Source organism: Parasteatoda tepidariorum, chromosome 1 (genome assembly GCF_043381705.1).
Source record: "Parasteatoda tepidariorum isolate YZ-2023 chromosome 1, CAS_Ptep_4.0, whole genome shotgun sequence".
In the NCBI taxonomy this organism is placed as follows: Eukaryota; Metazoa; Arthropoda; class Arachnida; order Araneae; family Theridiidae; genus Parasteatoda; species Parasteatoda tepidariorum.
Window position 1 is genome coordinate 97,661,083 of NC_092204.1, and position 21,441 is coordinate 97,682,523.

General features: G+C 31.2%; 1 protein-coding gene across 1 annotated transcript in view; it reads left to right on the plus strand.

Moving 5' to 3' along the window:
- LOC107454798 (uncharacterized) overlaps positions 1-21,026 on the plus strand; it is a 120,174-nt gene extending 99,148 nt beyond the window's left edge. The window contains exons 3-5 of the mRNA XM_016072102.3: positions 3,368-3,520; positions 13,654-13,845; positions 18,506-21,026. Of these exons, the coding sequence (XP_015927588.1) occupies positions 3,368-3,520; positions 13,654-13,845; positions 18,506-19,290 (1,130 nt within the window). The 3' untranslated portion in view covers positions 19,291-21,026. The remainder of the gene's footprint in view (positions 1-3,367; positions 3,521-13,653; positions 13,846-18,505) is intronic.
- The last annotated feature ends 415 nt before the right edge of the window (positions 21,027-21,441 follow it).

Genomic DNA, 21,441 nt, shown 5'->3' on the forward strand with positions numbered 1-21,441 from the left:
CATAAAGTAGTAAAATGATCTAATTGCCGTCAAGTCAATCGTAAGAGATGTTTTTTTTCTTCCACGAAGTGTGTATAATGTTGGTTGGGTTTACTTAAAAAGTCCCTCAGCAATGGAAGTTTTGCCCAATACTGGACTCAAGTGTTCCATTGTTTCTGTTCGAGAGTCAATATTACAAGTTTACGCAGATTAATGTTATTGCCTCAAATCCAATTGTTTTTATAAGCTGTCAATAGAAAACGTCTTTCTGTAGGCATTTTAATAATTTTTCTTAACAAAAGACCAGCAGATGTTTAGAATTTATGAAAACTGGTAAAAAAAAGTACCTTTTCCTTATAAATCTGATAAAATAATATTTTTTAATACTATTAATCAGTGTTATTTAATTCATTTGGAATAGTGTCATTTTGGGATCAAAACTTTCAGGGTACCCTTTACAATGAACCATAGCAGAATGTTTTCTAAATAGACTCTTATATTGGTTTTTTCCACGATAATATTTTCTTCCAGATTCTCGAAGACCCTACCTTATTCCAACGAGTTTTACTCTCAGAGACGATTTCCAACTTCTTTTTTTTTTCTTTACTTTTCCCTATGAAAAAGGGATAATCTCTTCGACGATGAAGAAGTTATGAAAAAAGAGAGAGCCATTGAAAATGAACTCTCTTCAGCGTCCGTTTCACTTTTCTTTTAAAGGCAGTTTGCCCTTATTTTTCTTGGATCTAAGAGACATCAGCTGCAGTTGTGTGGATAGGGCACACCAAAGTACCCACCTAGCTTAACGAGTTTCAATATAAAGGGTTTCCTCTTCTCTTCCAAGTGGAGATTTCTTTTTGTTTGTATTCATGGTGTGTGTGGACCATTTCGCGAGAGGATATCGAAAAAAAACTTTTGTTTATACTTTGTCGATCATAAGACGGACAAATCACTTTTAGGCAGAAGTAATTTCGCGTAGTGGAATGTTAAACAAATCAGGAATATCCTGACTGTTGCGACACCTTGAAAGATTATTACTACGGAAAATATTTATATTTCCATGCAAACACTCAATTCAAAATGTTTATTGGATGTAAGTAATGACAAAATGATAATTTTTTTTGAGGATATAGAAATACTTTTACAGGTTATAATGCATATCTTATAAAATTAAAGTATGCATATGAAATTACCCGAAAATATATCAATTGTGAGCACTGAGAGTGAAAGGTTGATTGCTCTTGTATACTCTGTCTGAATAAATCATTTAAAACATTTGAGTACCATGACTTTTAAAGGAAATGATACCTGAAGTATCATCTGCCAATCCAGCTTCGCAAGTTCTGAAGATATAGTACACTTAAAAAAAAAGCATGCTGAAAACTAAGTGTGATGATACTATCACAATACACCCAAAATGTAACATTTTGGCATTCGTCTAAGTTTATAATGTTACTTTTGTAACGGTGCCTTCCACCTAGTTTTTTTTTTAACTGCGACCGTGAGCTTGGGTAAGCCGGTTGCCCGGATGGACGCTATCATACGATTTGTGTTGGTGCTCAGAGTACGTGAGCGAGAACCTTCAAGATTCGCTTACCTTCTCTGCAAGCTCTGGAGATAAAAGCTTATTCTCTATTTTTCATGATTATTCTCATGTTACTAAAATTGCGCATTTCTGCGAGTTTAGTAATTTGAATAGGTTTACATTTTTGCACATAGATTTTTTGAAAAACTAACAGCAGAGCAGGAGACACGTGTTCTTCGAAGCTAGAGAACAAAATTATGGATTCGTTCCAGTGCTTTCTGAGGTATCGTACCTCTAATTTGTGATGTTGATTGAAATAAAAGACAAGTGATCCTGAAGATGTTAGTGTCATCATTTCGATTTTTTTCGACTAGTGAACCTGGAGTTTAACTACACTATACCACGTGCCTGAGTCAGCCCCCACGACATTAAGTTTTATGGAATGTGTGTTTCTCCTTCGTTTAAATATTTACTCGCAAATTCCAAGCGTGTATACTATTTAAAACCTTTATTTATGCAAAATTTCTGAAAATACGTACTGCACTGAGAAAAAATGAATATCACATAGGTGAGAAAATCATCGAAACTACCAAAATAGGGTAAATAATTACAAGTTTCAGACTCTATAGAAACACCAAAACGATTGGTAATTTTCACCGAAACGTTTTAGTATTGACTTTGGTTAAATGAACCATAAAATATAGTGTTACAATGTGTGATAAAATTTAGTAAATATGGCAATTTTCGTAATTTTATCTTGATACTTTAGAACATGGAGTAAAAGCCATTTATTCGGTTAAATTTACTTTTCACTTTTACATTTTTTATTCAATGTGTGGTAACAAGAACGATCATTTTGAAAACCAGAATTTCCGGTAAATCATTAGTATATGAACATAAAGATGACCCAAATGAGTGGTTTATAAATACATATTTTGGTTTTGTTACCAGAAATGTGGTTGTTTTTACAAGAAATCTCTTTAACATGTAATTTCATTGGATTTTTTTCCCTGGTACTTATTTGCTTTTATATATATACGCAGTATTTTATGAATCAGATGTATAAAACTAAAATAGTACTTAAGGGTGCATCTCTTGACTAATAAGAGAGAAATGTTTTTTTCGCAGTTTGAAATCATTATTTTACAAATGGATGCTTTATGAATTGATCATATCACTTAATCGAGTACCTGACAATATATCAATACTTAACGCACTAAATTTCACACGCAAGGAAAGCACATTCAGTATCAATCACCAATCTGGTTGCAATTTGCGGTTGCATACAAATAGATTTTTAAGATGTAAAATTTTTTGCTTGCCTTTAATCCGAAATTTTCGAACAAATAGGACGCCAAGTTTTATTTCTGAATTAACGGAGAAGTCATAATAGGTTGCTTTAAAAAGTTTTATTCTTGCGATTGAGATGAAAATTAGCTTTCTTTATTTCTAAAATTTTGTACCAGTTCAAAAGTATTATTTTAAATTAATCTAATTCTTGCAACTAAAATTTTACTTTTAAAAAAAATCAAAAATGCTCATAATTTAAAGTGTTCGAAATGAGCACTTTTCCAAAAAAACAATTACAAACACATTTCTGCAATACTTTTCCAATTTCTATTAGATTAGTAAAGGACACTGAAGGTACCTATGTAAATACTTTACTTTGAATCTACCACAAGTAGTTCACATCATAACAAATCTTCGGTTTCAAAAATTGTATTCTTTTTTTCAAAAGGCAGTATATTAACGAAGAAATGAATGGCACTCATTCCAAAATAACAAGACTGCCATAAGATATCAGGCATTTACTTTTTTGATAAAGTGGCAACTTGTGTTGATGTGTGATTGTTTTTCTCGTTACAGGGCAACAGTATCACTTACGTGCTTTTCATTCTGCTTTTGGGCATCGACCACCCTTCCTTGATCCTAGGTTAGTAGATCCACTAAGAGAATGGGAACATATGAGAAGAAAATCCGAATGGGGTATTGAGTTGCCTTTAAGGATACCTACTGGAGGTAATTTTTATTTTAATGCTATAAAAAATTGCTTTAAATGGTACAAAAAAGGTATTATTTTGGGTTTGATGGTGTGCGCATCTTATTTGGACGTCATCACACTTTTCAACTGTGTTCAAGAATAATAGTAAACAGCTGGTACTTTATAGCCCGCATTAGTTTGAAAATAAGCTTGCTATAAGCTTTATTTCTTTTTATTTTCATCAACAGGCGTTTTTAATGTATTTACATAATGATAATTTAAAGTATTTTTATATTGTTTTTATTATTAACTTATAATGACTGTCTTGACGGTGATTTTAATATAAATATGGATACTGACGAAGGAAAATTATTTTGTGGCGTCTTGAAGCACGTATATAGACAGGACCGATCCGACGACAATAGAACAAACATCAATTAAGACAGTTTTTTCAATAAATGATTTGAAATGTTGTGGAATTTATCGGAGTCAATCCTCCAGGAAAGTAAAAAAGTATTTAACCAATGGATAACCAGTGATCGTAATATAGTGATCACAATTTTTTTTCGTTAATTTTAAGACACTTATGTATTTCAATGCATACAAAAATCATCTTTTATTTATTTTTATTTTATTTCATCAACTTAATTTCATGTAAAGAATCTACCTTTGTCCGGCTGCGAAACCCTAAATGACCGAACTTCTTTTTAAAGAACCCCGATTTAATAAATAAAGCTCATAAGGAATGGTAAACATAAAAAACATTGCTCATACCTATGGAACTATTCAATGGGTGGAATTAAATTAGTTTTTTAATCGTTTCATTAAATAAATAATCTTAAAACTAATTGATATGTCAGACAGTATAATTCGCAAGTTTAGAGTGGCATCAAGTTAAATTGAGAATTTGGTTTTTGTTTACTCATAATCTAAACATGAAATAACTTGAATTATGGTATTTCGTTGAAATGAAAACCAAAAAGAACTGTTGTAAGCATAGTTATCAGAGAAGCACATTTCTTTATGGTTCAATTTGGTTATTTCTTTGAATTGCAGAGCCTGATGCAAAGCACCAGTGTGATTATCATTAGTATTTAGAAGAATATTACTATCTTTTTACTGGCATTTTGCCTCAATAATTTCATAGAAGGAACTGAAATATTAAATGAATAAGGATTTGAATATAAATATAGTTATAGGTATCAAAAATCATCAGTGGTTTAAAAAAACTCTCAGTACCCTTCAATCAGCCCCGGAACCCCAGGCCCTGTGACTATTTATGGGCTCTGTAGCCTCGAAACCCCAGGGTTTCGTGGAACACATTTTGGGAACCGCTGCTTTAGAGATCTCCAGGTTATCGCCTTTGCAAATTTTTATTTTTAAACAACAAACTTAACAACGAAAAAAATAACAGAGAAGAAATTTGAATCGACGGAATTGAAATATTGCTTTAGATATACACCCAAAATGAAACAAATTTGAAATTAAATTTTTACAAAATCATTACAAACAAAAGGATTCAAAAAGGAAAAAAAAGTGTCAAGCCTTTGACAGTTTAAGCTATAAACTAAACAGAACTATAAAAATTCCAATTTAAATATTTGTTAAATAAATAAAGCTTAATATTATGCTAGTTTAGCACAGTTTCGTAAAATACCTTTCACTTATTTTTTCCTTAAAACTATATGTTAAATTTGTTTTTAAATCTTAAACATTTAAAATTATTTAATATTAATTATGTTGTAAAAACAGTTTAATTGAATTTTCAACAAAGGAGATGTTCAAAATTTTCCATGAAAAAAATCAGTTAATACAAAATAATTTTAAGAAATAATAATATGATATCGAGCAAGAAATCTCAAATAATTGAAAACGTTTTTTGTAATGAAAATAACATACTATATTATGCTCAATTTTTACAGTTGTTGCCCTTTCTTTAAAAAAAGAAAGAAAGAAAGAAAAGTGAGAAATCTTTAGAAAATTTCTTTGTAAATAATACCTTTTTCACAAATATATTGTTCAGATATTTCTAATCGATATTTTTTTAGTAGTATAATGAATCATCAGTCATGAATCGATAGCAATATATGCCAAAAAGCAATCACATCTATCGTAAGTATCTATAAAACTAAAATAACGATTATTTATAGATTTATTTATGTACAGGAATTTTTCGAAAACTACAACTCACTCTAGAATTCAAAAGTTAAAAAAAAACACTACTTTTTTAAAACATTTTCATAAACTTATATTTTTTTCTTATATATTTTTAGAAAAAACTTCTTTTAATGAATTCAGTTTCTTAATCTTTCAAAACGCAAAACTTTCACCTATTTTTGAGCTTTCATTCCCAATAGAATAAATTCACACTTCTTTTTGGAACAATAAAATTAACAAATAAAAAATACGAGTAAATAAAAGTAATATAAAAAATGTGCAAAGAATGTTTTCCCGTATGTCATGGTTTATGTGGATGAAAAATTCCCTCATGAATATTGAAAATAAAAAAAATACCATTTTGTTTACAAACATTCTGTGTTTGAAAAAAAACTTTTAATGGATCAGTTTTTTGTGTGTATAAATCTTATAAAAAACGTTTAAAAAAATAAAAAATCCATATCTTTTCTTTTTCAGCTCTTGAAGATCTAGTTGATGCTGAGATCATATATCATTTCAATTTAAAGTTTACATTATTGATATACATAAAACTTAATTTACGCATAAATAACTGCAAAAAAATTATCCAAATCCACAAATTAGTTAATGACATAAAATAAAAATTATGTAATAATATATGAAAGTTATTTATAGATTTTTAAAAAACAAGTTATTACTCTTTATTAGGCTGTAATAATATTACAAATATTTTTTACCATATTTAAAATTTCAGTCTATAAAATGTTATCACTGTACTTACATGATTAGCGAACTTTTCAGTCAAGTTGAAAAATAGTATTTAGTTTTCCCATATTGGGCATCAAGTGTAATTTTTTGTGGGGGGAAGGGGTTAAAAAGATAAACTTTTTAAAATGATAAATATTAAAAGATATATATAATTTTGAAGTTCAAAAATACTAAGTTGAGGATATAAAGTAACTGTATGAAATATTATGTTAAAATGTAATGATCTCTTGGAATCTACATAAAAACTTTAATTCAACCCAAAATTATCATGCTTAAAGATTGGATAGAGATACTTATTTGCAAATAAAATTATGGTTTTTCTGTTGACTATTCCATAAGAGTTAGGTGTTGCTTTTCATTACTTTTCTCGCTATTACCCTACATTCTGAAATTTATTTTTGTACTTGAAAAATAAAATTTAGCTTTAATATTTATGCTTTTAAAAAAATTAAAAGTTATCATTTTAACACGAAAAAAATTCGAATTTTGGTACATTTCGGAAGACCTAGATTAACAAAAAATTATTTCTTATCTGATTTAAAGTAGGAAAAAATCCTACTTTAAATGTTATCAAACTATAAATTATTTGGATGAATGTTATTAATTTCTTTTGGAAGTTTTGTCAACTTGAAACTTGTGACGGTATTTATTAATGAATTTATTATTTCTACATGAAAACTAGTACATTAAAAAAAGTACTGTTTCAAATATTATTATTTTTTCATTAAGAAATGAACTCTAAAATTCCAGACTACGGTCAGTGACCGGTAAGAAGTGTTTCAGTTAATCACAGTAAAAATAAATCTCTTTCCGTACATGAACATAAAAATACAAGTCAACCCATGAATTGTTTCCAACAGAATATATAGTCATTGCTGGTAAATTAATCTTATGCTCGTAAAAACTGTCTACAGTTCGAGTCTTGGCAATGTTTGAGACTAAGGCAATTTGTTTGTCGAATCAACGTGATCCGCGGAACGAGGAAAAATAGTGTAGTGCTGCCATCTGTTGAGAAGTGAGAGAATTGCGTGTTTGTTGTCTGTGGTCATCACTGTAGAAGGAGTGCGAGAGAGACGTACTTTGACACTGACTGTGTTTGAACCCGGGGCCTTTGAGTTCGTAGTCTGATATTGTAATCACCATGGAAAAAGGGTGTACGCCGGAATTGAGTTAGGAAGCTTTATATAATAATCATATAAGTTAACGTTCATTCAGTAATTTATAAAATTATTTATAATTTCAAAGATAAATATTTCTTAATATATTTGTTATTATAAAAAAGGGGCTCTAAAAAATTACATTCGATGAATTTCCTTATTATCAACACATCATTATTGACATAATTATCGTAAAAGAAGTTGGTATTGTTGACTATACCACGTAATAAAGGTTTTTAAATATTTTCATTTAATAAAAAATTGATCCGTTCAATTTGCAGATCCACCAATCACCGGTACAACCGCTCACCCATACGTCCCTCGATCCACTTCCTTCGTTATTTCCTTTATTCACTCGCTATAAATCAAGAACCATTCAGAGTAATAGATGCCAAAGTAATGCTCTAAAATAAGTATTGAATTATTTTAATTGCTATTTAATGATGATAGCTTCGTGTATTCTTTTCCTATACCCCCACCCTCGATTTATAACCCCTATGCTACATAATTAAATGCGTTACCCAATTCCTTCTTTCATAATTGTGTTTAAAATTTCTTGAAGTTAAATGTATGCTACAAATTTAATTATCTTTAAACGTTTGATTTTATGAAAATGAAAAATTCTTCTGAAATTTCTGAAATTTTAAAATCGTAAAAAGATACTTTTTATTTAAATTTAATTTAACTTCAGAAAGACCCTGAATTATTTGAAAACATTTTGCGAAATAAATTCGACGAAGTAAATCAAAAGAACTTACTCGTAAACTCAAAAGAGAATCCATGAGCCATAGAAAAAGCGAAAGGAAGCAGAAGAAAAGAAAAAAAGAAGATTCGATAACTAAGTTAGTGGTATAACTTCACCTCCAGTCAATCCTCAGAACTAACCTGCTTTAGTTTTCCGTTCACTTTTCTTCCTCAAACTTCCATACCAAACTGATCTAGCAAACTGAAAAAGTTCAACAAAAAAACTAAAAACCCGAGCATATATACAAGTTTTATCCATACTGATGCGTAAGAGCAATACAAAAAAGTTTTTTTTTTTTCTGGGAATTTTCAAGACGAATGAGTGGTGTGTATAAAAAAAAAAAACTTCAACAAAAAAACGAAGCAAAAATGAAATCAAAGAAAATTTCCCAAGTTGAAAGTTTCCCTCTTTTGTCACCATAGTGGTGGTAACTTTGTTTAGTTGGCGGAATTTCTATGGAAACCATTCAAGTACGGAATTTATCCGCAGAAGGTATTGAATACTCTTAGGGCCGAGAGTGGAATTGTGCGCGGTGCGGCTTAAATCAAGCTCTGTTTTCTGAAAAGAAATGAAAGAACAGGAGGAGAGATTGAATTCAATAAATTTTCCTATTTGTTACGGAATTCTTGATATTTTTCTAATCTTTTTCCGCATACTCGCAAATTTGCCTTTCATCTTGCTTCGTGAACCTTAATTGAAGCAATATATGCAAATTCCGTTCCGATTTCTAACTTAATGTTTTGCCTGATATTCTAAGGATTGAAAAATAGTCGTCATAAAACTGTAATTAATTTTACTTTTTTCGATGTATTCGTTTATTATTTTTTTTAATATCTATGCTAAGTAACACGTATGAATGCATTTATTTTTATTAAAAAATCATATCATTCTGGAGTTAAAAAATATTTTTCTAGAGCTACATATGGGAAAACGAGCGCAGTTTTACGCAAAAATTGTAAAGGTTACTTTTTATATGCATTAAGGTTCATATTACTTTTCAATGTGTTGTGTATGATTCCAAAATCGGAAGTTCGTGGATGGGAGCTCAATGCTTTGGGAACGTTAATAAATCCAATAGCTAATACAGAAAGCAATGCATTTTTTTTTAATGTAAGAGATATTGCTTATTAATAAAAAGATACATCACATAATACAAAAAAAACATTCAATTTTTTTAAAAGAATATTGTATAAACATTTTTAAAAGGTGTGTTTTTTTCTTAATAAGCGTAAAAAAGTGACACATATTTTCCTTTTACCTTTTTTGTCCCGTTTTTGTCTTTAAATTAACTGCGCTGATAGAAAATGTTCCATGTCAGTGGCATTTGTTATTTTTAATAACGTTTCATTCTTGGCAAAAGAATTTTGGTTTATTTAATTACCGGCGTTGAACAGCCGACACAATTTTGAGTTCACGACAATCAATGTTCAACTCCATGGTATTGTTATTTCGAACCAAACCCAGAAGACAAGGGAACTCCTGGATCAAGCCTTTGGATAATCTTCAGGAGACAAGCTTTCACGGAGGTGTTTTTAATGGAACTAAGCCGCGTTTGTCTCACACAGAGAGGAAAACCCTGAAACCGCTCAACATTAGGTCGACGACAAGAGGATTCTAACCCATGATCTGTCTACCACTGAGAATAAGTCAGCACTGTAATCTTTGCGAGACGGGAGCAGAATTCTTATTAACCAGCCACCGTTGGGATTTAAACTAGGGTCACCTTATTGTAAGTTGATACGCTCTATCCCCTGAGCCACCATAAAAGAATTATAAAGAGGTTCATTTTTGATGATTATTAGTACCTACGGATGTTACGACGGCAAATGTTCCACTTTAAGATGTAGTTGATTTTTGCGCCTTATGCATTTTGAGTTTCTCCCTGCTCTGGGATAAAATAGCCCCAGTAATAAATAAATATTGAAGTTTGAGTCATGTTGCCACTAAATTTATTATGGATGCATTTTTTTTCTGGTTGATTTTTATTTTTTTCTTCATATATTAAGAAAATCTAGATTATGAATAAAGCTAAACAATTTGAATAGGATACAGATAATGTCGAATATACTTGCTATATTTACGATTCTATAACGACGAACATTCTTCTGTGTTGAAACTCAGGATGAAAGAGGGAAACGTGGAGATGCAGAAGACAATGACAAGAAGAAAAAAAAGGAGGTTGAACAATAGTGAAAGGAGATAAACTAAAATAATTAAATAAAAGAAGGGGAAGAATAGGGAGCGGGTACAGTGGAGATAAAGTGAGAACTCCAGATGTTGCAAGATGTTTCAATTAAAAGAAAATAGATTTTTCTTAAACATTTGGAAAACTGAAGTACCTCAAAATGTCATTAACTGAATTATTAGAATTTTCTGAAATATTAAATGACTCCCTGAAATTAAGGTCGCAACTGAGAAGCACCTTTATGTTATGCGGAGCAGTACTTCCTTCAACGCTACTCCTCAATTACTAACACAGATTTATGGGAATAACTTTTTTTATGGTTTGTTTACCTTAATTGGGCTTGTCCCACAACTCATAGAACAGCGAAGGCCTCCGTACGGATCAATTTATTAGTCGGACGTAACGAATCTAAACTGCGAAGTGAGAGGATATAAGAAAAATGTCACAACGTCCAGCCTACTAAGTTGCCCAGTGAACGAAAAGTAGGAAAGGTGTCACAATGTTCGGACTATTCAAGGATCGGATTTCTCGTTAGGGTTTGACATGAATGTTGGGCATGAATGTTGGACAAACTTAATTTTTTTTGTTGCTTGTGTTTCATTGCCGTTTACAATTCAGTGTTTCAACCCTGAAGAAGCTCCTTCATTAATAATCTGCGAAACTATTGCCCAACTCTTTATGTGGCATTATTTGTGCTCTTTTTCCCGCTGTTCAGCTTCATTCATAGGTTGCAAAAAGTTAACCTTACAATTTAAAAATGTAGATTTGATTTCTTTTTTTATGATCAGGGTTCACATATTCCAGGAAGGAAGGAGAATTTATTGAGTCTTCAGAATTGGACTCAAATTTACGAGATTACGCGGTGAATGTTTAATAACTGAAATTTATAAACATGACGAAGTCCAATGCGCGAACCAATCTGTATACATTTCAAAGTATGAAAACTGTACTGAAACTTAATAAAACTTTTCGAAAGCTATTGAAAAATATTTGAACAACAATTTACAGTAAAAAAAAATTTAAGCAAGCTTTATAACTAATTAATGTCACAAATTAAAATTGTTTACCACAGGCAATGCATACACAATATAAATATGCTTTTCACCCCGCTGCTTGTTTATGAAATAATGCAACTCTAATCTACACTTGAATTCTTTTCTTCGCAGCCGATGAATAAAAGTTGTCACGCACAAGAGATAAAAAGGACCTCCTTCTGCGCCTTACCTCTGCTCTTCATTAATATAACCGCATAATAGCCGAGGATGTGGTTTATGGAAACAAATGAGATCCCCGTTGGGAGGGTACAAAATGTAAAATGAGAAAATTCTTTTCTTCCTCGCGTCACATTCAGCTGTAAATTGGATTGCCACTTTATTTCCACTCCCAGAACTTGTCTTCTTTCACAGATTCTCAAAGTTCTTTTTGATTAAAAAGTTTCTCTGGTTATGGTTTTGAAAGTTGTTGGGTTGATTTGTATTTTCATTTTCGCAGAATTTCCGATCACAGTACTCTAAGTAACTATAAACACAGTCTTATTAAGCTCGAGACTTTAGAAGTTTAATAATTAAACTAGCAATTTTCAATGTTATATTATATATATATATATATATATATATATTATATGAGTGCTTATTACTTACCTTAATTTATTGTATTATGTATTTTATTAACAATTGCAAAGGAAAAGGATATTGTTCTTAGTTTATTATCCATAAGATTTTTTATTTGCTTCCTTAAATTTACTATGCATTATCTCTATTATAAATTTACATCTATCCACTTTTTTTATATTTCATTTTCAGAAATAATCACAAATAANAAAAAAAAGATATAATCTTTTCATCTGCCCACACGATTATATCCGCAAAACAGAGTGCTTTCTGATATTGTATCAATAAAGCCAAAGCAAAATATATTAATACAATAGTGTGAGGAGCACTCAAAAAACTTTTACAAAAATTACAACAAATAAAATAGAACACAAAAAGTAAATATAAGTAAAAATAACATGAAAAAATAATGAATAATAAATAACATGAAAAATAAAATGAAATAAAAAGAAAAAACAGTATAAAAAATGGACTATAAAGCGAGTAGCGAATATATATATATATACTATAGGGGGAGAAATTCTGATTGTAGAGTTCAATAGAAAAGCAGCATATATTTTGTACAGAAAAAGATACAACATTTTCATTTTTATAAAAGAAAAGTATTTTCTGCTCGTTATTGCAGCAGTCTTATATTCTGCCTTCATTATTAAATGTTTTTGTTACATAAAGTTTTACTTCGTAATTGCTTTTAAGACATAACTGCAATAAAATATTCATCTGGGAGATGTTTCCAATTCTCTTACTGGTAGTAAAAAACACACAAGTACACCAGTAATAGAATCTTAGACCGTTAAGCCTCTACGCTCGAGAGGTACCTTTCAGTTACCACAACCTCTCTGTCTTCATGTTAAAATGATTGCATCTTTGTGTTTATTAACTATTTTATTTAGTAACCTCCAGGTATAATTTCGTAAGTTTGTTAATATTGTCTGGCAAACTTTAAGTAGTTTGATCCGGCTTTTAAACCGTTGGAAGAACGTTGAGTGTAAAAGGTAATGAGGTTGAAAATAAGCTCATCTTATTTTGATTCAAGTAAGATGGCTTGGAACATTATCCATAAAAATGACTATTACACTATTCAGACCAACGAATTAGAAATGTTCTTCACTGAACAGAAATTTAAAGACTTTTAGTATGAAAATATACACCGCTGGTTCCGAATGAAGGGACATGAGTTCGATCCTGGATGCAACCAGGCGTGTATACACATCAAGGTGCAAGCTAAATCTGTCGTGGTGGAAAGTCCTCTTGTTCGTTGGAGTTGGAAGTTTGGAAAGAATGTTAATAGCGCAGGCGCTGTTCACGTCGTCTGACAAAAGTCAAGATGACGTGACTTTCTACCATGGCCGTTTAAAGATAGAGCGTTTGAAAATGTGGATAAGTGCTTGGGTGTGGTTGTGTGGTGTGCGTGTAAAGTGAGTTAAAGAAAATTTCTGTCATAACTTGAAGAAACTGTTTGTTAAACACGGTAAATTCGAAAATTTTAGTTTTTAATAACTGCAGTTCAGCAAGTTTTTTCTATAAGCTTTTTATTTGTGTAATGAATGTTGTTGCATTTTTTTTACAGATTCTTCGCAAGCTGCATTCCCATTTGCAAATGAGGTCCAATGGAATCACCACCACCAGGCTGCCCATTACCAGAACTACTTGGGACACAGTCTGCAGACGGCAGCAGGTTTCACTTCAGCTCCTTGTTCACAAATGGATGTCACCTCTACTCATGATTCAGGTCACGTCACACCTCAAACCACACCCACAGGTACGGATACGCCTTCATCTCGTGTTTCTTCATTCTTCACCACATTGTTTCATATGAACACGCCACAATATTTATTATGCCCTCACATTCACTTAATCACGGCCTGAATTCGTATTGGCGGAGGCATTTAATCATTTTGCATGATATGTCAGTGACTGGGGACATTAGAATGCTGATTTCTGTGGACAAATAAAATCTTGATTTTTTTGTTAGCGTTAAGCAATAAAATGAAGTTTTTTCAAACGTTACTTTTTTGTTAAGTAGAATGGGATCTAAAGTTTTGTGAAATTTTCTTAATAAGCGTTACTGCGCGTTATGCTATGCCAATGTATTTTAATGATGGATATAGGAAAATTTTCTATTTCTTGACAAATATTTTTTTAATGCCACTGCTTTTGTAAATCCAAGTAGTAAATTTGAGGCAAGGGGATTACCATTTCTTCATGTTTTTTTAGACCAATTCTAAAAAATAAGGTAGCTCCTGAGATGCATTAGAGGGTCAAACTCGCAGCGTTAAAGAAGTAACAAGCCTCCATCATACAAGAACTTTCCGATTCTTCTTATTATTTTTTGTTGAAAACTCTGAGATCCATACTAAATTTTATGGACTAATTACATCATTAAAACGGTAAGGTACTAATGGCAAATATAATTCTACAGATCGTTTAGACAACTTGAAGCGGCGAATCATTTTTCTTGAAATGTTCCGGACCTCACCTTACTTACCAGTGTTACAAGAACCATATAACTTCAGCTAAATACTAAAATTGCGGCAAATTAGACTCGGGAGGTGTAATGCCCTCTTTGAGAAGAAAAACGAACTTACCAGAACAAGACTTAACTCAACTAAACAAGACATCATAGTCCGTTTTCTGATCGAGAAAGTCATTCAGTTTGTGAGGACATTAAGAAAGAAGAGAAGTCTATTTCAACTACATCTTTGCAATAATGCGTGCTTTTATTTTTTGTCGTTGGATAGTAGCGTTGGATACTCTTTATTTCTACCTTATTTTCAGCGGAATTCAACATCTCCGATCTTTATTCCAACTTAGATCATTATCCACTAGTGGTTAGCCCCTGGTAGGGTACGCCATCTATAATGTTTATTTCTGCAGTAAAGCATTTTCGTTAAGGAAGAAAACTCCAGAAATCTCTCCCATGGTTATCCCGGTTAATATGTTCCCCTTTTTTGTGACAGCATAGATCTACATCTAATCACTGGGATCATGTATATGAATATATCAATGAAGTACTTTATGCTCATTGGCTGGAGATCAGAATTATATAGATATTGCCTAGTATCGGAATTTTGAGTAGTCTGTGTTAATAACAAAGGGGAAGTCTCCTAAACCACCCAAAAATGTTTCTCTTTTACAAAATTTTTTTTGTCCTTCTGTTGGAGCCGGTAAAAAAAAAAAAGAAATTCCAAGGTAATCCCTTGTTCTCGATTATAAATTTCTATTTCTAGATAATTAATTTTCACATTTTAATATATTCTTTATGAAGAACAACATAGATTTAAAAGCATTGTTTGTTTTAACGTAAGCTGACTCAAAATACAGCGTCTTCAGAAATATTGACTGTATTTGAATATTGTTCTAAAGGTGCGTACTATCAATTACAAAAGAGAATTTCGTGAATCAATTCAACTTTAACTGAAATATTTATTTTTATAATAAAAATATGCAAAATCGTGGTTCAATTCCTGGTGGAGGCTATTGCCCACCCAACTTCTGATCGATAGGTACCAGCTGGCTGGGAAATAAAGTCGGCCGGCCGGTGCGCAATGTTGAAAATATCGACACCCATATGGCTTCTTGCTTTAACCTTCTTGACTATATGACTACCTACTAGTCCTTGTGGAAATGGTATTTTTTTCTAAATACACAACTTTCAGTAATTCAGGGCTTAAAAATTAGATCTAGTTTGACGGCATCCCCTCATTTTCCTAAATTTAATAACGTCATTATAAAAATTCTTAAATGTTTTTAATGTTTTCTATTTTCTAATTTAGTATTTACTGATACATAGATTAAGTTTTTAAACTCAAAGCAAGTAACCTTTCGTATAACTTCAAAAACTTTCAGAACTTTGTAAAATTCAAGAAGTTCTTATAAGTCATTAGTGGGCTAAGTGATAAATAGTGAGTTAAATTTTAAGACTTCTCCGCATAAACAAAGAAGAAGAATTATCCTATAAAATTATTAATTTGAAATAAATATAGTAATTAAAACTTTTAAATTCGAACTGTCTGCTGAAGGCATCATTTCCGATCCAAACTCAGCATCATCGACCCAATGGGTGAGAGCTTTCCGATTAGGATGTGCTAAAGGAGAACAATTTGAAAAGTCAACAAGACCACTTTTACAATTTTCCATAAAGCAGGCAATTGACTTGAAGCTTTCATTAGTAGCCATTCCGATCAATACAGAGCTCAACTTTCAGGCAAAAGATTTGGAGCGGGGGTGAGGGAAATTGTGAGCTAGTCATATTTAGAAAAGCTAGGGAGGGTATTAAGTGTGAGAAGAGAGTTCTCGAAGAAAACTTGCTATAATCATTTTAACATTTGAAGTGTTGACAGTGATGGATCCATTTGCAGTGGAGATCGAGGGGTCGGGATGGTTTTCAGCCCCCCCTTGCGAAAATTTAACACAAGATGGATTGTTGAGCGCTGTGGCTGATGCATATTAACTCATTTTAAATGATACGCTGCACAAGATCTGCTTTAATTGCTTTATTTTCAGAGGGAAGCGTGCCTCGGGTTTAGTCACCACGAGGTGTATGTTTTGGTGGTGAACTATCGACCCGAGCTTTAATTTGTTCGATAAGTGTTTTTAAAACAAATCCTCTCTCGAACATGCATTAATAAAGGGAAAAATCTGAATGAAAAAGTGGTCTGAGAAAATTATTTCGTAATTATCGCGGGGAGGATTTTTTTTCTCTCCTCCTTTTAGTTATGAAATAATGTGAAAGTTTGAGGGAAAATAATTATTAAGTAATTTGGATAAAGTGGTAGTCATTAAATATTCCACTAAAAATAGCAGTTTGGTTCAAGAAATTTAAAAGAAAGTTATGCTTACTTTTTAAATGATCTCTAGTGAAGAAAGGACGGAATTTTGTTATGCAATTTTAGCTCATTCTATTTTGTAACATTTTTATTTTATTTATTTTTTTACATACTCGACTGCATATCTAGTTTGTGAATATACATTGTATGAAAAATATATTGCATGCTTTACTTACTACCTTATAAAGTAAACTTATTTCAACCTATTTTTCTTCAAGGTAGTGTTCTATAATATTATAGGGAAAGGTTTTAAAAGCTCTTTCTATTGGAACAAAAGCTTTGATTTCATTTCATTGATTTAAAATGAGATTTTCTGATTTTATTCTAAAATCAAACTTTAAAATCGATAATGAGAAAACAAAATGTGTCGAAGGAAAAGCTTACTCTCTCTCTCTGTTTTCGTTAATTTAAAATACAAACGAATAAGATACATCAAATATGTTTACGTAATAGTATAGGTTAAAAGTAAAAGGTTAAAGGTTCTATAATAGAAGCTTGTAAGTTTTTAACGACGTTATCTAATGGAATTAGCCGAAAAATGAAGATCCTCCCCCCTCTTTCTTTTCAATCAGAAAAGGTGCAATGCATTTGTAACTAGAAAAAAGTATGTAAAGAATAACTAACAGATATTTACATTTCGATAATCATTTAATTACATATTATGAATAATGCTTCTTTTTGATATTAATTAAATATTACAAAACTATAAGAGATATATTAGTATATGAAAATTATAACTTTCAACAAGTAGTAACAAACTAGATTATAAAGGATAAAGGTAGTATATTATGCTGTTTTAAAACGTTTGATTATATGAACAGTGCACAAAATTAAAAACAGACCACCCTGATTAACTTTTTATCTAATGATCGGATCTTCACTTTCTGAGATTCTCTCTTACTAGTTCAAAGGGGTGACCACAAATATCCTAATAATTAGTGCTTTTTGAAAAAGTCATAAATTTAAAACTCGATTTCTCAGGAACTATTCGACCGATTTCGCTCACATTCTGTTCGTAAAGTTTCACAATTTTTAAAGTATAAAAATTGTATACCTTGCAATCAAATTTTTTTTTACTGTTATCAAATAAAATAATTGCAAATAATAAATATTTAATAAACTTACATTTTGTATTGAATTATCTTTGGATAAACAAATTTCATAATTGTGCCCAAAAAATTCTCAATTCTCTTTAAGAATTCAAGAGATACAGTGAAATATGTAAAAAGTAAAATTAAGATTAAGAGAATCAAACTTTGGATCGGCACCTGACCAAACTAACGGGTCCCTATTTGGTGGTTCGGAAATCGAGTCAGTAAAAAAAAAAGTATGTTTATTCAGAGAAAGGGTGTTTTTGTGTCTGATTTCGTATCTTAAAATATCGTTTGACCAAATTAATTAGCATATTTGAGGTCAGCCCCTCGCGCCCTTAGGATTGAGTCCTAGAACGTGAAGATCCGATCATTAGATCAAAAGTCATTCAGGATGGGCAGTTTTATATTTTGCGCATTGAACACATATTTTTATCAATAAAAATGTACTTTATAAATGCATATTTTTTTCAAATGAAGGAAAGTATATTTCTTATTTCAGGTTTACTGACAGATCGTCATTCTGCAAATTCAGTCGGGAGTTTTCCTACGGTTGTTGAGCAAGCCTCCCCCGGTGCCATCAAAGACCCACTCTTTGTCAGTCGATACAATAATGCTATGGTTGCTGCCTCTGAACTGTGCCTAACCGACAGACTATCAGAACTGAGACATGGCCTCTCCGGTACCAATCCAACCGCCTGCAATACCTACTCACCCTCTCATCAATTCAACAATGCATCTCTCGCTTTCCTTGCTTCGAATCCCTCAACACACAACACCCTTCCCTACTTCGCAGCCATGAACCACGGGAGCTACAGTCTCTTGTCTGCTGGCCATGGATTTTACAACAACGGCACCTCTTCTAGGACAAACAACCCTACTCTAATGGCTGCTGCCGGCATGTATTTTACACCGCCCATGATGTCACCCTCTCTGTTTTACTCGCAGTTGTACTCTCAAAATCAACTGCAGTCATCTCTGCAGCATATGAACAACGGCGAGACGAAGTGTTCCATCGAGGACGAGGTCACTCAAAGGTGCGTAGACAGTGGTGGCCCGTCTCTCTCACGAGATTCCAGCACGAATGACTCAGTTATACAATCAGAGTGCAGCAGCAACCACAGCATGGGTGATTCCGTGAGAAGCAATGAGACGAGGCCGAGAGAAAACGACGCGTCTGAGTCGGATCAGCCGAGAAATCATAGTTCTGGTAGTGCCACTGAACATTTTACGCAAGAATCAAACGAACACGCGCAGTCTGACACTAATTTGTGGCGCCCTTATTAAAGGGGTGATTCCGTCCTTTCTAGAATTGTTCACATTCTGTTTTGTTGCATTAATTTCAAAGTCAATAACTTTATTTTATTTTAAGAACCCGAAGAATTGATTATTAATTATTGTTTAAATTGTATTTAATGAGTTGCAAAAAACTGACTCGAATTCATCTGAAAATATTAATTTAGTTGAACTACACTGGAATGAATTATAAAGAGACTTCACTTTGTTAACAAAAACTACATAAATTTCATTAACCTATGTATTTTTGTCCACATAAGTAATCTTTTATGAATAAGAAGGAAACATTTTTCATCGCGGTTACTTTTACTCATTACTATTCATAGAAAAAAAATTGCAATCGTTACGAAGGATGAATAACACGCCACAAATGCCTCTAACTTATTTATCGTGAGGGGGGGACTAAATGGTCATTTGAGATGTAGCCCGACGTAAATGCATTTAATTGGCTGTCCAAGAAAGGCTCGAGACAAAATAATAATTAAAAAAAAAACCTTTGCTCCATATTAAGGGTTTTGAAAATAAAATTTCCGACTTGAAAAATAGAATCAATTTTGGGTATCAACTTTTAAGCAAATATAGCGAAATACTTTTTTTCGTGATAGTAAGTTTGAATGTTATCTAACAATACAAAAAAGAAGAGGATTAGAAATTAATGAAATTCGCTGAAACGATAAAGGGTTTCTCTATACCACAAAACATGGTCGCAAAAAAAATCTAAATACCTTTGTCTGATACTAGGTAAAAAAATAATAAATTTATTGGTCTCTTGTTTAACGGTCTTAACCTGTGATCTTATGATGATCATCCCATCTAAGAATTATTCTCTTGTTTTATTGTGTTTTTATTTTCGATTATTCTTTAAAGGCTGAAATCTAAAAGAGTTTTTCCTTTCTTATGAAGTAATTGAATAATATTGACATATTATAAACAACAATTTATAATAAATATATGTAGTTGCCGTTTTCTAATCATTGAATAAGTTATATTTACTTTTTAATGAAACTTTGTGTTAAGACAGTTAGCACATGAACATAGCATATAGCATTTAGTTACCAACATAAGCAATTGAAAAGAAATCCTAAGAATTTAATTTTTGCTCTCCTAATTTCTTTTACGAAAATCATTTAAAGAGATTTTTTTACACTATTAACATAAAAGAAAATACAAATTTTAAAAAAAATTATTGTGGTTGATATTCTTTTAAATTCATTCTTTTAAAATGATCCTGTAAAATTGAACCCATTCATATAAGTTTTTAATTATATTCTTATAAAAATAGGGATAGCTAATATCTGTTCGAAATTTACAATTATTAATTTAACTATTATAAGTTGAAAAAGGTCATGAACTTGTTTCTACATATAATAATATCAAATTAATAAATGTAAATTAAAACTCAGTCAGGATGATAATTAAAAAATATTTAATTTTCAAAGAAAGGTCGTTCTTAATTATTGTTATTATCATAAAACATTGCTTCCCCAAAAATATTTATTACGTGTACAAATGATTTAGTATTTATTTTGAATTTATTGTATAAATAATTTATCAGTATTTATGAGATATAGATGAATCAACATGATGTAAAGATGTATATATGAAGAGTTTTATAAAAACCATATTACTGTAAATAATTTAAAGCGTTAAGATGTTTTTAAAAGTTAGAAGAGCCTACGCACAATTTGTAAATATCTTTCTGTAAATAAATTCATGTTATTATTGAATGATATCTCTTTTTTTCCAATATCTATAAGATGCCTTTATAGGCATAAGAAATATTTCAATGTTTCAGACATTATAAAAGCTACACTTACCTGTTTAGATAAAGATTCTACGTATCGATTTGACAAAATTCTCTAGACATTTTGCTCCTCTGTCTCTTTGTATTATCTAGATTATAATCTTGAAAAACCATAAAATGATTAATAAAAATAATTACACATTTTTAACTAAAGTAATACTTTTTTTATACATTTAATACATTTTTAACTAAAGTAATAATTACACATTTTTTACTTAATAGGCATAAGAAATGTTTCAAACATTATAAAAGCTGCAAACATTATAAAGCTTGCCTGTTTAGGTAATGATTCTACGTATCGAGAGGATTTGACTAAATTCTCTAGATATTTTGATCCT